This window comes from Grus americana, chromosome 3 (assembly GCF_028858705.1).
Source record: "Grus americana isolate bGruAme1 chromosome 3, bGruAme1.mat, whole genome shotgun sequence".
Taxonomy (NCBI): Eukaryota; Metazoa; Chordata; class Aves; order Gruiformes; family Gruidae; genus Grus; species Grus americana.
Genome location: NC_072854.1, coordinates 86,921,584 through 86,939,295, shown reverse-complemented (window position 1 = coordinate 86,939,295; position 17,712 = coordinate 86,921,584). Strand labels below are relative to the sequence as shown.

The 17,712-nt window shown below is 46.0% G+C and overlaps 1 protein-coding gene across 1 annotated transcript; it reads right to left on the bottom strand.

The window, feature by feature from the left end:
- Window positions 1–11,072: 11,072 nt before the first annotated feature.
- Window positions 11,073–15,238, bottom strand: LOC129205242 (cytochrome c oxidase assembly protein COX20, mitochondrial). The gene is made up of 4 exons (XM_054822456.1): window positions 14,904–15,238; window positions 12,648–12,762; window positions 12,442–12,505; window positions 11,073–11,852 (listed from the first exon to the last, which is right to left on the bottom strand). Exons 1-4 carry the CDS (start codon window positions 14,934–14,936, stop codon window positions 11,711–11,713), a joined length of 354 nt encoding a protein of 117 aa, XP_054678431.1. The 5' UTR covers window positions 14,937–15,238; the 3' UTR covers window positions 11,073–11,710.
- Window positions 15,239–17,712: the final 2,474 nt, after the last annotated feature.

Below are 17,712 nucleotides of genomic sequence, written 5' to 3'. Positions count from 1 at the left end.
CTTTAAAAGATCTAATCCGGTGGTTGCTCTGTTAGAGATATGGCACGTGTATAATCTCACAATTTAACGTGGTTATGTGTATAGGGCAAAAGTCTTGAGTTGCGCTTGCATCGTGTAAATCCAGTTAACCTATTTATTGTAAAATAGCCATTAGGGAAGGAGCGGGGGAAGAAACTGGACAGGGAGTGGGACCAGGAGGCTTGTCACAGAGAAGGAATCCTGGAGTTGGACAGAGCGCTTCAATTTGGTTTAACCGCTGTTATGTTCAGACTTATGCTTTTGTAAAATTGTAGTTGCAATGTTAGCTAATAATTCCCTTGCATTTTAATGCCATAAGGCAGGGGAGAGACCTAGCTGTCATCGGTGGGACGTGTGATATACGTGTGAAAGCACACGTCGCTGCCAGCGTTGGGATTTGCCTGCCGTGTTCCTGGTGGCAGTGTGCAGGTGGCAGAGGCTTACCAACAGCCTGGACCTAGAGTTGGTTTAGCGTGCTTGAACCTTTTCTCAAATGTTAGTCGATTTCTAATAGTCTTCAGAAGTAAAGATAAAGTTGTGTTGCTCTTCTAGCCTTTATAGCATATTGACATTAAACATTAACGGCACCACCTCCTTGTTAATATTGCTTTAAGTCATCCCTTTACTTTGAATGAGAAAAAATGTAAATTGTCTTTAAAGAAACACTTGGTGAACTAGAAATGTGGGGAATCTAAACCCAAGTCTGTTTTGCTGAAATGGAATTTTCTTTAGACTTGCAAAAAAAGTTTAGTGTAATTAAAGTCCATCTCCCCTCTACCCTCTTCACAAGAACTAACACTTTGTATGGAGTGCTGATCCTTTGCTTATTTTGGTACTCTATAAAATTATATAGTCTTAAACTGAAATATAAGAGCTTACACTTACTATGTGGTTGTAAAGCTTGTATTTTAATTCAAAAGTCTGGGATGTTTTGTTTTAAATTCTTCAATGTATGGTGTTAGAAAAAGCCACACAAGAGAGGAAGTGCTTCACCTGTCTTACACTTGAAAAAGGAGTATCTGTTTCTACTGAAATACTCCTGTATGGGAGCAGCTGGTTTGATGAGTTCAGCTGCCTGCATTCTGAGGTATGGCATTCAAAAAAGGTTCATCATCACCGTGAGCCCCGCTGAGCATGCGTAGGTCCCGGGGGGTGCAGGAGGGACAGGACTTGCCCGCTGTGCCTGGCAGAGCAGAGAGCAGCCCTTGCAGGAGGTTGTGCCTTCAGCCTGGGCACGCTTGCAAAGGAGAGATGTTCCCTCCAGTTACCTTGGCCCTGATTAGCCCTACAGAAGGGATTTATTTTGCCCTGTGAAAATGGCTTGTATAGAAAAGCCATTAGCTAGAAAATCACTAATATTAAAACATGTTAATTTGCAGTTTGTGTTTAAAAAAGGGTAATAGAAGATGCAGCTGATGGCTATGGCAGCGTGAGGAAAGCACAGCTGTACGTTACTGCTGTGAGAGGGCTGAGCCGTGATGTTGAGGAACTTCTCGCAGCTTACAAGGACTTGTTTACATGGGGAAAAGCACCCGTGTTAGAGCAGCCGTGGCAGTGGTGCAGGTGCTAGTGACATGCAATGTGGGGTTTGGGTTCGTGTTTGGGAATCCTTTCCTCATGGAGTACAAACTGGGTTTGCTTTTTCTAATTAAGGGGGGGTTTCTAATGGAGTACAAACCTGGAGAGCTTTGGAGCTGGTTTGGTAGCAGCAGGAGCATGGCAGGTGGTGTCTGTGAGGCTATAGGCAGCAGCATCAGCACCGCTGCTGCTGGTGGAACTCTCCTTGCAGCCCTGGCTGCTGAAGATGCTGACATCTCTCATCTCGCCACGGGTTGTAGGATGGGGCCATGCGTGCGTAGACACAGACTCAAGGCAGGTCTGTGCTGGGTGTCTTGGGAGGAAGTTCCCATTTCAAAAGAAAACAAAAACATACTCCAGTTGTATTTCTGCCTTTGCTGGGATACGTGCAGTGTAAATGGAGGTGCTGACCTGACATGCTGTGCTATTGGCAAGGGGCTGTGCCCTGGGCGCTCTGAGAGTAAATGGACTTTATAAATGGACGCCTGCGTGTGGGACACTGGGGCCTGGCTTTTGTTCTGGGTGCTTAAAAGATCCCTGTCCCCGAACCTGGCTCCGCTGTCAAGTGCTGGCCCTTGTAGCGTGCCACACTGCTGCTGCGCTGCATGGGGAGCGCTCGGCAATGCTGCAGTGTGCGTGTAGGAGTTCAACCAAAGTGGCACCTGTACATGAGTTCCTTTCCATGCCTATTGCAGAATAATTCTTGATCAGAGAAGACATTTTTAGAAATTCTGCCCAATTCTTCTGATGGCAGAAGGAATTAAACCCGTGTTCTGGCAATGCCAGGTGCAGTCCTTGCCACTTGCATTAAAAAAAATTCTTCATTGTATAAGCCACTAGTTGGTTTTGGTTTTTTTAAATCTCTGACAATGCTTGACCAATTTTTTTACTAGAAACAGGCAATGAAGTCATCATTCAGAGGCTTCCTTGTTCATGACCTTTTGGAAAACTATGCTAGTGCTTTCTAAAAATGCAACCTCAAACTAAGCCACAAGAAATCAAACTGAGTTACAGAGAGACAGGTACTTTAATCCCTCTGCAGAGGTTTGACTGCCAGGGGCTGGTCTCTCCCAAGGGAAGAAGTGTGCATATACTGTACTTGTGAACTAGTAAGGCAGGAGTAAGTATGTCTGGAGCCACCTCAGCCTGAAGTGCTGCAGAGGAGGGGGAGAGCTCCAGGATGTCAGAAAAAGCCGCCGAGAGGAAAGCGGAAATTCAGAAGAGCAGCTTTGTAACTCCGGTGTTAACAAACTGGCTGTGGTGAAGTTAGAGCAGCACCTCTCGCGCACACAGTTCACCTCACCCTAGGCAAAGCCGCTCCGCGTAGGCGGAGGGGGCGAGGAGGCCTCTCTCTATCTTAACAGCAGATTAGCAGTTAGTTTTGTGCAGCTTTGCTCGGTGACAGAGGCACGAGCCGTCTCTTCCAGAGCCGTGGGCCTCTCCAGAGGTAGCTGTTGTAGGGAATCGGCTGCAATCGGGACTCGGCCAGCAATTAATCTGGATGGGACTCTTGCCTTAGTTTGTCTTTCTGCCAGTACTGGGAGCAGCAGGAAGATTCAGCGATGAATCAATTGCTACGTAAGCTCAGCCGTAGCTTAAAAAAGATGCTAAATGCTTAACACATTGTCAGAATCAAAAGAGAAAAAAACAAAGGCAAATGTAAAAAACTTGCAATATAATTACTCGGGTGACTTGATACACAAGCATTACTTTAGAGCAAGTTTTTTGTTCTCTTTTCTAGTTTAGTAGACAACCTCTGATCTGCAGAGTAATTTTGGTCTTAAAAGTTACTGAAATGGAAACTATGGGTAAGACGGCTCAGGCAATTTTTCCTTCAAACTTTTTCATGCTAGAAAAACGTTACCACTTGGTAGGCAAGGGCAGACGCAATTTACACTAAGTAACGATTGGGGGATCTGCTGCCTGGTTAGCACACAAGGACTGGAAGGGTACTCCTTTTTCTTGGTGTTAATTCTCCCTCAGCTAGGATCGGACAGCTGCTTACTAGGACACCTCTGATAACTAATGTGATGTAAAAATGCAAGTGTGTGTTTTCTGGTCTGAGTGTCGTCTTTAGTCTCTGCTGAACTTTCAGCTTTGTGGGGCTGTTGAGCAAGTTGATAAGATAAGCCAGTGTACTATAATAGGACTTTTGTCTTTGTGGTAAGAAGGTAGTAAGAGATGGGGAAGAGGAAATGAGTAAGCCTTGTTGGATGGAGTTATTGTAACATTTTTTTCTGAAAGAAATGACACTTGGGGTTTGCTCAGATCATGCTGAGAAACAAGATTTGGAAATAGTTGAGCTAGCAGAGGTGAGTCCACATGCAGCATGGCGTGCAGGTTGCGAGCAGCAGAGCTGCATACCCAGAGCCTGGCACCTCTACCTTGTGCACACTTTGTCGTCTCTCCTTCACGCTCCCTGCTGCTGCCGGAGCACCTAGGGTGCTGTGGGGCCTCCAGCCCAGCCTGGGAGCACTGCAGCAGTGGGGAATGAATTCCTGAAAGCAAAACGGGATGTTCTGTGTGGGTGGTTGTCTGCACCGCACTGGGCTTTTTCTGCCCCAGGTTTTTGTGGGTTCTCCATCTCTCAATAGGTCAGAGTATCACAGAACTATTGTTTGCAAGGCCCTCTGGAGATGTAGCCCAGCCTCCCACTTGCAGCAGGACTGGCACCAGTACTCAGGGCAGCTGGGGCTCTGTCTGATGAAGCTTGAAAAATCTCCCAGGGTGGAAGTTACATGACCTCTCAGGGTAACCTATTCCAGTGCTGCACTGCCCTCGTGGTTAAATGGTTTGTCCTGCTGCCTGGCCAGAGGCTCCCAAGCTAGAGTTTGTGGCCATTGCCCCTGCCCCATCATCTGCAACTATCATAAGGAGTTTGGCTCCATCTTTGTTCTGCAGATAATATGAGGTGGTTATTAGGTCACCCCACAGCCTTCTCCTCCACAGACTAAGTCCCACTACTTCCACCTTTGTTCCAGGGGACATGCACTTGAGCTCCCTGACCACCTTGGGAGCCCTTCACTGGAGCCTCTACAGATTTTCAACATCCTTGTTGACCGAGAGGCCCAAAGCTGGACAGCAATATTGGACGTGCTGCCTCAGCAGGGTCACGTACCAGGGGAAAAGTGCGTCCCTTGATTTGTTGGCCACATACTTCCTGATAGAGCCCAGACTCTGGCTTGCCTTATTTGCAATGAGAACACTCTCTTGGCCCATGCTCAACTTGGCGTCCACTGTAAGCCATGTCCTTTTCAGCAGGGCGGCTATTCAGCTAACTGCTTCCCAGCCTCATGTGTATGCTTTTATTATGCAAACTGCTACCCTCTAATAATAATTTTTTAAAAAGATAATGTATTAAATTGTTAAATAGTAAGCCAAGCATCTCAGAAATATGAGACATAAATTACTTGTGCAAGTTAAATATCTTGTGCATTCCCCCTGTTTGCTTTGAGAGACCTCGGAGAAAGCAGCTGTGATAGTGCAATAAGAACAATTTCACTATTTACATATCAGAGAGTGCAACACTTAGATGTCACAAAACTCATTTGGTTTCCAGACCTAAGACATTCCTTCAGTCGTAGGTTTTGTATGAACTTGCCTGCCCCTTTCTAGCAGAGAGAAGGGAAGTTTCTCCTGCCTGGAGTGGGGGCCACCAAGCGCCATGCGGGCTGCCAGCACTCGAGCCGACCGGCTGGCTCCCGTAAGTAGCCACGGTAGGAGCTGCTTCCTCTGAAAGAAAGGAGGAGGTGGAAGGAATCACACTCTGGTCTGCAGCCCAGCCCTGATCAGCGTTGAGGAAACTCCACGGTCTGCTTGGCGGTGGAGAAGAAGGTGGAGGCCGGGAGATGCTTCCAAAACAGCAACACCTCCCTGTCGGCTGCTGGACATTCTCGGGAGGGGGCTGCTGCTATTGCTTTGGCCACGGCGTTGGCGCAGCCCGGGGATATTTATAATGCCTCCACAACTTGGCAGCTGGCCAGTCCTTTTTTTATTTTTTTTTCCTTTAAGGAAACACCCATGGAAGGGAAACGAGACACCAACGGTTGATTTCAGTAGATCCTAGCACTAGAAAACAGAGGAGTTTTCAGGAATGAGCTTGCTTTTATAGGCACTTACTGCCTTGAAAGGTGTATTAGCCAGCAAGTGCTCTGTGTAGGTATCCTTCTCCAGTTCCCGAACAAACCACTGAAAATCACACTGCTGACACCAGCCAAAAGGCTGGCAGGGGAAAGGAGGGAGTGCATGGGCTCCTCCTCGAATGGTAGCTGTACCTGAAGCGTTCCAGTTCGTGTGGATCCCACTGGAGGCCACCAGATGGACGGTGTTGCTGATATAACTCCTCTGAGTTTTGTCAGGTTTGCTGCCATAACAGGAGTATGTGATTTAACACAGGGCTGTGGTTTGTGGCATCTCACAGCCTTGCGGTTCTCAGAGACGGAGCGTTGCTCAAGTGCAAGGAGCATGGCTGCATGTGTGTGCGTCCGTCAGCGTGCAAGCAGGCATCCTTCGCTCTGCTTGAACTGAACGTTATGCTGAGGTGGTGGCTTGCTGGCCATGTCGTGACCCGCTTAGATGCTTGACAGATGCATCTCTTAGATGATCTTGAGAGCGCACATGTGGGTGATGGAGGCGTACAAGCCAAAGTATGGTGTCCCCAGTAGAAGGCTGAATGGTGATATAAAAAAATGCTGAGTAGAAATGGTGGATGGTGACTGGTTTTGGGGATTGAGAGGACCATCGTCCTTGTTAGCAGGGGTAAGAAGCCTTCTGCATCAGTGGTTCAAGAGAACTTTGTGAGACTTAGGAGGAAAGGGCTAAGCTCTTTTTATCCATCTGGGTGTCTGAGTAGGCGGAGAGTGAAGAACGTGGCACTTGGATACTATCAGAGTTAAGAAACCAAGTCAAACAAGTTCTGTCACAGCCTTCCCATGCTGCCTCAGGGTGACCCTCCAGGGCTGTAAATGTTGGACGAATGCGTCATAAGCATAGCATGTGATAATCTCTCGTAGTTCCAGATTTCTTTGGGGTGCCTGAACAGAGTATCATCTCCTCTATTTTGAGGAACAGGCCATTGGAAATTTTTATTGCTCTGTATTGGCTCCATGAAGAACTTCTGCAACTGCTGGTTGTGATGATGTATCATCTGCCCAATAGTCAATGAGCTACTGGCTTTACATCTTCAGCGATGCTGCTACTATCTCATCCAGAGCCTGAATGTTTCCTCACAGGGAAGGGGATGTTAGCTTCTCTTTAAGTGCTGAGGTAACGTATCCTAAATGTTCTGATGGCTGGGATTGTGGGCACCCTGACTGCAAATTTGCTCAGGAGAAGCCACGGGCAAACGGGCTGGGTGGATCTCTCATCCCGTTTCCACAGCATCTGGTGCAACGTGTCACAGTGATGAGGTGGTGGAGAAACATCTCTCTCACTGGGTTTGGCCACCTGGCAAAGGTAAAGGTGGCAACAACAGTTGACCTGGTTGATGGAATGCATGAATATCAGCCAGATTGTAAAGCTCCACAAACCTGCCATGCACATATATGAGGACTTGAAGGCCACAACATCTCATGGATAATTGCACACTGTGATCACTGGAGTTGATCACAAGCCATTCGCCATCAACAGGAGAGATGAGGATCTGTTTTCCAAGGAGAGCAGCCACGTTGGCTGAGAGTGCACCTGCTGCTCTTTGTAACAGCATTTGACAAAATAAACAAGGAGTTTAAAAACTAAGCAAAGCACGTGTTTAATTCTCTTCCGAGCATTAAGACAGGGAGGGGGAATCTTTGGTTCTGCTAGATATATCACCATAATACCCAGGCTGGGTATTTTTGGAGCTGTGGCCAGCCTATAAAGAAAGAGCCCTGCAGTGGTAATTGTCTGCTCCCACGGTACATTTTATGTAGCGCCAGTGGGCTCCTGGCATGTTCAGGAAAGCTGAGGGCTCTGACGCAGTCTTGCTCATGACAGATGACAGAAGGTGGAAGGATTAAAATATCCTCCTCAGAACTGAACTGCTCTTAATCTTTAAAACAAGCAGATAGAGGGATGCTGTGACCTATTCCCACAGGAACCACTGCTGGGTGCCTCTCAGGCAAACAATGAGCTGCACGCAGAAAAAGAGAGCGCATGAAAACATGGGGGCCTACAATCATCTCATCCATTTTAAGAGCAAGAAGGGTGTATGTTCCAAGGCCTTGAGTCACATTAACTAAAACTCAGCTCCACTTCTGACATTTAATTAATTCTTGGTTCTTTAAATTTAAAAAAAAAAATCAAAGCATCATCTTCTTGAGCACCTGAACATACTGTAAAACCTTTGTTTTGCCCAGTTTTTCAAGGCAATAACAACATACTTACTTCAAACTTTAAATGGAGCAAACCAACCAACTTTCACTGGTAACGACTGTGCTCTTGAGCTAAATGCCTGGATAGAGGAATGAGAGACGTATGGGAATTAGCCTACTAAACTGAGGAAAATCTTTCACTTAGGAGCTCATTACAACTGAGTTCACACAGTAATTTATTGTTCCCCAGGTTGCTTACACCACAAATAACAAATGCATTTCCCACCCCCCCCCCCCCCCCGAAAAAAACCCCACACCCTACCAAAAGCCAGACTGGTTTGTGAATGACAGGAGGCAACCCTTCCTTGCAGATCCCCTAGGATCCGGGGCGGGAGGCGACACGCAAAGTAGCCCAGAAGCCTGCAAAATGCGGCGAGAAGGTGGCGCCAACACCATCTCCCAAAAACCTCTGCTTGGGTGAAGATGTAAAGGATGAGTTTGGGATGACAGCTGTAACTGCCTCTGCTGCCAACTTCAAAACACTTCTTGGGCTTTGAGCCCGTTGTTGCTGTCGACGGCCGAAGCCTTACGTTGGCTTTAGTGAAAGGCGCCGAAGGGCAGAGGTGATCTGATCACACTGCCCTCTAATAAGGGAGTTGGCAATTAACCTCAGATTGCCCCATTCTGCCTGCGGCCTCGGCGGTGACTTTCTTCCCCGAAAGGCCCGGAGGATGTGTGCCTGTGCGCTCTGGTCGCTGTCCGGAGCCCCGCATCTGCACCACATGTGGCCAGAGGGGGCTGGCAAACGCCTTCCCCAAGGGCATCTCTACTGCGGGAGGAGCGGATGGGGCGCGTAAAGGCACCCGTTTGTTTTGGTGGTGGCTTAGGTTGCTTTAAGGGAGGATTTTGCTAACTTCAGGGATAAACACTAAGCGTGCCTGTTAGTCGGCGTTCAGGGACCAAGCCACGTTAACTATCAGTACAATAAACAGGATTTTAGCAACTTCATAGCTTAAAGTTGCTATACTTCAGTCTCCTTTTCAAGGCTCATTCAGAGGGCTGAATACCAAACATCTTCAAAATTACTATTTGTCTTCCTTTCTAGTAACTGTCTGGTAAGTTTTAATTTGAGGAATATTTTGAAACTCGATAAAGCAAGAACTATCACATCTGTGATTAGATAGCAAGTTCGATAATACAATACAGATGCATGCTATGTGTTTCCAGCAATGACTTAGATTTAAAAAATTAGCATTAATAGGGACACAGTTCACTAATTTTAAAAAATAGCTAGGAGGTTTTTTTTCAAATGTTAAAATTACTTCTATTAAGTGACTACAATTTTTATTTCCTTGTGTATGTATCCTGATTTCTGACAACTAATAGCTTTGAGATTTTGGGGGTCTGTCCTGTCGCTTATGCTTTCAGTAGGGGTTTGTAACCCATCAGTCACTTCTAACCCGCTTTCCATAGCTGGCGCAGAAGCAGCTGTGGCGCTTTGAGGAATTATCTCAGACTTCTTTCTTCCCCCTCCCCACGTTCAAGCGGGAGCATTCTTCCCTCTGCTTCTGCAGACCCTCCCCCCATGTCACCAAGTCCTCCTCACAGCAACGGCTCCGACTTTGGGTTAGCTCAATTCCACCTCAACTTTTACTCGGTAACAAAGCTCAAGTGTGCCGGCCAGCCTGCCTGCATATTGCCTCTTTCCCTATTTTCCTGTTAACATCTGGCATACTCATTTTACATTTTGCACAGCAAGGCAGAAGTATTAGATCAGTTATCTACGCAATGCAGGTACATCTAGAATTTCGTAGTTATTTGGCCAGAATTGCTAATACTGTAGTTAAGCTGCTATTGAGCTAATATCCTAAAATGTAGTAGCTTAAACCAACACCAATTAACACAGGAGAGGATCTAATGCTGCAGGTTTCCCCCAACTTTTTCATTTACACAGTATCGTGATGCTTCTGGTCTTTTCTCAAGGCAGTCCCAGTACTTGTGCATTTTGAAGGATGCCATTACGCGCATGCCAACTTCTTTCCTATCAGTACAAACCAGCATTCTCTTCTCTCTCCACAACTGCTCTTTGCCAAAGAGTACATTTTCATCCACATGCTTTTGTTTCCTAACTCCCCAGCTGAACTCTGCCCTGGCAGCCAAAAGATCCCCTGCTTAGGTTGCAGTTCCTTTTCTTAGGTCAGATAGGAAAGAACTCAACCATGTATTAAAATAGGAGCTGGCCGAGCCCTTGCTCATGGCTCACTCAGTTTCCCACTGCCGCTCCGAGGGCTTCTCGAGGTAACACCTCCTGCCCCTTCCAAAGAGAGGGAGCCTCCCTCCCTCTCGCCCTCCCCCCCCCCCCCCGGCCCCAGCACAGAACCAGGGGAAACATTTTTCTCTTCTGAATTAGTTAGCTACCGCTTAACTGCTGAGTTTAGAATTTGCAGTAAGGACAGAAAGTCTTTCACTGTGCTAGCTCAAGTTTTCTGGAGACTTTTTATATAAAACTCATTGAACTGAATGTCCTCCACAAAACGTATTGTTTCCTCCAGAAGAAAGAGGAGGAGTAGAGGAAAAAAACGAAGCAGAGAATACAGGTTGGTTTTCTTCTTCTAAGAGGCTAATCCAGAGGGTAAAAGTTTAATTATCTTAGTGTAATGTTTGTTTAGTGCTTTCATGTATATTTCCAAATTAAATAAATGGAGCAATGCTGCTGTTTACATCTGGATTCCCAAACCTCCCCCCACCTACCTGAGTTAACAATAGATCGCAAACTCTCTCAGACTACGGGGGGTGGGGTTTTGCTCAGTGAATGCCTTTAGCCCAAAAAAGTGCTCACGGCATAATGTACTACACATAATTTTGTGAAAAAAGTAAATACATTGTGTCGCTGGTGTAGACAGGAGTGAGCAAGGAATGTTATGCCATCACTCATCTTTTTACCAATATGCAAGTAGATCTAATGCTGTATTTCCGAACAAGATAGTTTCCTTGAAATGATATAGTGGTATTTCTTTTAACTGAAAATGTACAGCGAAATATACAAGTAGAACGTGCCTTTTTAAAAAAAAATAATCTACTGACCATTGCTACTCATGAATAATGTAAACTATTATTCCACCAATTGTAAGGAAATGTCTTAAACAGAAAAGCAAGATTTTTAACCAAGTAAAAAAGATGAGTTACTTTCATAGCTTAGACTGCTCCTGAAGTGTGATTTTATTCTTAGTTTTGCACAGAACAGAAATGGAAATCCTTCATCTTCACAGTGTATATAAATTATCTGAAGTTATTCTGCAGCCGAAATCTTACAAAGGCTACTGGTATCACCCATCTTGCACAAGCAAAGCCTTCACCAACTGTTTAAATATTCCTGTTTTACAAACAGCATGATTAACAGTAGCACTGAAGGATACATTTACCCAGAGAATAGCTGATGAAAGTATTTTCCTGTATTTAAATGAGATGCAATTACAACTTTACTAAACTGAACCATTCTGTTTATAATGGCAGTTAGAGCAGTCCCAAAATGCTGTCATTAATCCTCTGAGACCCTGTAGCAGAACACATCAGTTCCCAGATGTTTAATAGGATGTCATTCCTAACTGTGTACATAGTCACACACATACATACATACAGACAGGGAACAAAGAAAGGCTTGTATACTGACTTAACAGATTTGTTATGAATTTCTTGCTCAGATTTGCTACGAAAACCAGCATGATTTATCAGTTTTAGGTACCTCACACGTTTACAGGGAAAACTGCCGGTTTTGGATCGCCTTCTCCAAAGCTGTATTAGACCACAGATTCCTCTATAGCAGACTATGAATCGCTTCTTTCACTGCTGGTTTGTTTTCTTTCTGGATCAAGAGAACTGCCTTCGAATAAAATTTTGTTTCTCATTCCTTCTTTAAGCATTCTTTGCCGGATCCTGTGTTGGGCCAAATTGTACCTGCAGTAAAACCTAGAGGAGGGGATGACAAGAAAACAGGATTCCCTGCTTTAGATGAGTGACAGCATCGAATCCGGAGTTATTCAGCCACTTGAAAAGCTGAAGCCACATATAATAATGCTAGTAGCAATCATTATGAAATGATGCATAATGAAAATACTAGGGTAACTGCTATTTCTTTAAGGCAAACATTATGCAGCCACTGAGGAGTGGGATATGCAAGCCCAATGGAAAATGCTAATTTCTATAATTTGGATCTTAATTTCATGACCAGTTAGTATGTTGCCTTTATAATTAGGACAGAAGGATGGCATATGTGATGGAAAAAAGAAATTAAGACAGACAGAAATAACCGGGTGGTTAGATCTCTTAGGATTCAAGAAACAATACCAACTTTAAAAAATCTATTAACATAAAAATTCAAAGGCATTGAACTGTTTTCCTTTAAAAAAAAAGAAATATTTTGGGAAGAGGGAAGAGGACACTTTGCTAGGGAATTTTTTTATGGAGTTTCAAAAACAGTGTGAAAGGTCACATGGAGATCACGTTGTACAAAGCAGCCAACATAGGTCTGTCAAAATTGAAGAAGTGTATTACATACCAGTATCCTAACATTGTGCAAATAAAGCCACCAACTGCAAAGTCACAAGATCTTCTAACTCTACCTGAAAGAAAAACAAAAATCCTCAAAAAAAAAAGAGAAAAAACCTTGGATGACTTCCTATTATTAATAAAACCTAACAGCAAATAGGAATTATTTTTTCCTTGCAAATAAATATATAAAAACCAGAAGGAGTAAGTACTTACTAGTTGCTAAAAAATGTCCAAGACCCACAACTAAAGATCCCAGGGAGCCATAGAGCACTGATTCTCGTGCACATGGGACACTTTTAACATCAAGAAATCCTAGGAGTTTAAAGGACTGCAAGAAAAAAAGACACACCATAAATTTAAAAAAAAAATTACTTTTGCAGAAGTCTATGATGCCAAATCCATTGTAAAACTGACTTGTTATCTTGGTAGTCAAAAATAACCATCGGAGGATTTCCTACTTCCAGGGTTATATCTGAACTAAAGTGAAGATGCACAGCTGTATCAGGAACATATCAGAAGAGTTAACTATTGATTTAGGCAACATCATTATGTACAGAACTTTTGATCCACCCTTTCTATTGAATATTATTGAAGAACTATTTCTCTTTTTTCCTTTACATTCCCCAAAAAGGGAAAGGAAAAAACCCTTAAGAATGCAGCCAGGATCTGTGTTCAAAACCAACATGCATTGCAACAAACAGGTTAGGTTACAATCAATTACTTGGTTAGTTATGCCACGTAATTTTAACATCTGAAAAGGCAAACGTGCTTCAAAAAAAAGTGAAATTACTAGAAAATGTGCATGTAGTAGAGAACCTTATACTGAACATTGACTAAAACAATTTATAAGCCAGTAATTTTTAACCTAATCTTATGTATAGGCAGGGGCTGTGCACAGAAATTCTTCTATATACAACATGTAAGTTTTTAAATGAACCTACTGGTAAAAAATTATTCACACCATTTCATACTCTGTCTCACATCTATAACCTACCCTAGCTTTTATCTATCAGTTTTCTATTTAATTTTGAAATGGTAATTACATGTGGCATTCATAAACCCAACTGTGAACTGACAAATATGTTCTTCATTTCAGAGATGCCTACACTGGCTTCTGCATAATCCAAGTTTTCTAACTTGAATACACCTCCTATTTCCCACCTGACAAACATCCTGCAAATGTGTGTTGATGCCACAAGCAGGAGTGAGATAATACCTGTAAAAAGGCCTCAAGATGACATGGGAGAGCATTATGGTGGCTGCAGTGTAGTGACATCTGCACATCTTTCTGCTATTAATTTGGTAGGGATGGTGCAAGAATTCATCTTCATTCTACTGTGTTTAAACCCTTAGACCATTAAGTATCAAATGTGCAACTGTATCAACTAAAATCGTGAAAGGTGATTTTAAAATGATTTTTTTTGTAAAGCTGTTCTACTCAGACAAACTATTTGTTGAGGGCTGACAACTGTGTGAGACAAGTCATTCTGGAACACATCTGACAACAGCTGGATTTATATGCAAGTATGGAAATCCCCATCAATAATTTGATCGATGTTCCCTATGGACACCATCAGCTGTTTCCACATAATCCCCATGTACGAGTGAGACAAAAAGGATTTGGTCTATGTTCGTCTAATCTCCTAATGAGTAATTTCAAGTACTCTCATATGGAAGAGGTCACTCGATACGTTGCTGTTGTTGGCGAAGAAGGTATCCCTGCTACATCCGTGCAGCATGATGCATCCTTTTAAAATAGTATTTCACCTGTTGCTATACTTGAAATCACTTGTTATGACTCTAACCATTGCTAACTGCTGGCGTTACAAAGGCTCAAGTGTCACGACAGTGTTTCACCCGTGAAGAGGGGTCCGTGGAAAAAACAAACACAACCCCCCACCTCACTCGCTTGGCCCCGCAGAGCCTCAGTTCTGCCATCGGTTTCCGTGCATCGCTCCCCAATTATCTCCTCTGGAGCAAACCCAGCGGGGGTTCACAACTGCTCTGCGAGAACCTCCCGTGTCCCCGGCGCGGGGCTCCCCCTCTGCTTTCGCGGGCACTGTCGCGCGTGGGCGCGGGGAGCCGCACAGCTCCTCCTCCTCCTCCTCCTCCTCCTCCTCTTCTTCCCAGCGCCCGGCCGGGGCGGACGGTGAAACCTTAAAACGCGTGAAAAGCCCCACGCACCGCCGGCCCCCTGCGTCTATGCGGCATACGGACCCGGCCCGGCCCTGCCACCCGCCGGGGACGCATCTCGGTCGCCGCTCCGGGGGTTTTCCTGCCGCCCAAGCGAGGCGGGACCGTACAGGCACGGCTCCCTCAGCCGCCCGCCTCAAGCCGGGCGGGGGGGCGGTGTGTGTCTGTGGTGTGTGCCGGGGGGGGAGGGGGGGGAGCGCCCCGCGCGCTCCGGTAAGGGGGGAGGGCTACGGCCGCGTGCGGGGCGGGAAGAACCCCTCGCCGCCCCCCCATTACCTTCCTCGGCTCAGAGTCGCCCTCGCCCGCCATGATGTGACAGCGCCTTCCCCGGCCCGCGCTTCCCCCCCCACCTTCCCCCCGCCGCGCACCAGCGAGGCCGGACTACGGCCGCGTAGAGAAGGCAGGCGGAGGAGCCACTCTACCCGACCCGTCCCGCCCCATCTCTATGGTGCCCGCGGGGGGGCGGGGGCGGGCGAACGCGCCGGCGCCATTTTAGGTCTAGCGCCGAGATTCCAGCAAAATCCTTTGTTCAGTGAAATGGGTCACGGAGCAGGGCGCGCGCACGCACGCACGCACGCGAGGGAGGGGGGAGGGGAGAGAGCGCGGCGCTGGCGCTCAGCCCGCCCCGCCCGCCCCGCCCACCCCCCCCCCACTCGCGCTCCGGGCGCGCGCCTCCGCAGGGCGCGGGTGGTCCGTCCCCGGCGGCGGGTCCTCGTTGCTCCCGCTCTTCCGCGCAAATATACGTGACCCAGCCGGAGAGGCCGCCTGGGTCTCGCCGCCGCCCGCGGCAGTGATTGTCGGCAGCGCCCTGAGGGCCCAGGGCCACGGAGGCTGTGGGCCCGGGCAGGCCGGGCCCTCCCCTCCCCGCCTGTGCCTGCCGCCGGCGCCCCGCTGTGGTGTGCAGTTGGCTGCTGTGGGACAGGCAGCTCTGGCACCCTCACAGGCCGGTGCCATGTCGTGTCCTCGGCCCTTTATGCGTGTGGAGAGTGACGTAACTACTCCTCCTTGCCACAGAACAGCGGGTTGAGCGCGGGTTTGAAACCAGCTTCCTGCTCAGTGCCGTACCATAAATCCTCGAAGTGAGGCCCTGCTGCAGTCTGGCGGCCTGATGGCCTAGGTCCCTGCCTGTCTGAGCCGAGCCATTAAAAGAGTAATAACTGTGCTAGGAGATGTAAACATACTCAGTGAGTAACACCTAGTGGGAGAAGGAGGTTGTGGGATCCTTACTGGGTGGAGGTAGCCTGCATGATAGTTATTTTCAGTGTGGCAGGAAGCGACTCAGAGTGCTAGAATGGGATGAGGAAAAAAGGACGCGCAACTGGGAGAAGAGTATCCTGGTGGCAGGGGGAAGGAGGGGAGGAAGATCATTTCAAATTAACTGTTCTTGAAAATGGTCTCATGTGGGACATTTACAACTAAATTAGATAAAACGCTAGGGGGTTTAGTAGGGGTAAGTCCTGTGCTAAATCAGGTAGAGATGCTGGAAGTGATCCCTTAGGTACATAATTGTACCTGTGGTAATATCTGAAGAGGTAAATAGTGCGAAGTAACGTAGGACAGAGTTTTGTAGTTCTGCAAGATACTGTAAAAATACATTTTGCTGCAAGAAAACAAGTCTCTACCTGCTAAGTTATGAATTACAGGGTACGTTCAATTTAGGACCTTTTCCGTCTTAGCAATGAAGTATAACAAGGATGAGAGATGTGTAATATTGCTCTTTGATTTAAAAAATAGTGTGTCTTGGAACACGTTACTTTCCTAGGAGGAATGAGATATCTTCAGACTTTGTTAAATATTATTTTTGTATGTGTTTTTTTTAATCCCATGCTAAATAAAATGCTCTTTTTCACACACTGAAACTTAAGCCAATTTGAGTTTTCTGTTATTACTTATGTGTGTTCAGGATTTTGGAAACAATGTACTGTTACACATAATCAATTTTCATGTATCACTAGGTGAAAAGTGCTACTGTATGTTTGCATAAGCTATTTGAAATCTCTGATGGATTAGAAACAAGTCTCAGTCCTTCCCAACAGTCCCAATCCATCACTGTTTTATCATCTTTGTAGGCTTTGCAGGCAATGCTCTGAATTCCTGGAACACACTGATTCAATACATTTACATTTAAAAAGATCAGTAAACATCGCTTGAATTGTGAGTGGTTTAGCCTGTTTAAAGCTAATGTATATTGTGTATGTCGTGCTGCAAACATAGGACATTTGCTAGAATATGTGATAAAATTACTGGCATAATCTCTTCTTGGAAAAGTTTGTAATGTCTTTTTTTATCTTAGTTGGTTTAAAAAATGTGATTGCATTTTATTAAGCAATGACAAACATTGAGGAATATAGTGAGAAATCCCAGGAGCGTGCTTATATGTCTGAGGTGAACAAGGCCACTGTGGTGAAAAATAGACACTGCTTTTACTGCCGATGGGGTGGCCTGGCCTGCAGAAGTTTGTATTTTGAAGAAGAAGAATGGAAGGATCTTTTTTGCTTTGAAATTGGTTTTAGAATGAAGGTGCTGGAGAGCAGAGTACACAGACAGAACATCTTCTGTCTGATAGTCAAGAATAGGCTAAGGAGAAGTGCATGGTTTTCCCTACGTGTCATTTATCCCTTTTCCAAATATCCAGATCACACAAATTACACTGAAATACCCATTGGCAATAAACGTAACATTCCTATTTTTTCCCCCCTCCCTTTGGTACTCAGTCATTCGTCTGCTTTACTGCTGCACCTCAGTTCTGCTTCGTCGGCTTTAGAAGTCACTCTAAAATGTCTGTCACCCTTTGTGGAAGTAGTAGCGAGAGGGCAGCCTGACAGCCCTTGGGAGCGCTGAAGACACCTCAGCTGGAGCCTCCTTGGCCCCAAAGCAGAGGGGTGGCTGACAGGACGCTTTGGGACAGCCTGAGGGGTGCAGCTGGCTCTCCCTCCTGGCCCCTAGGGACTGAGATGCTGGGGGGGTGTGGGGGTGTGGGGTGGGGGGGTGTGTGTGTGCAGGGTGATGCCCTCCAGCTCTCTGGGAGGGCAGGGCTCTTGCAGCGCAGGCCTCGTACTTTTGCTGATTTTCTCCTGACGCGTGT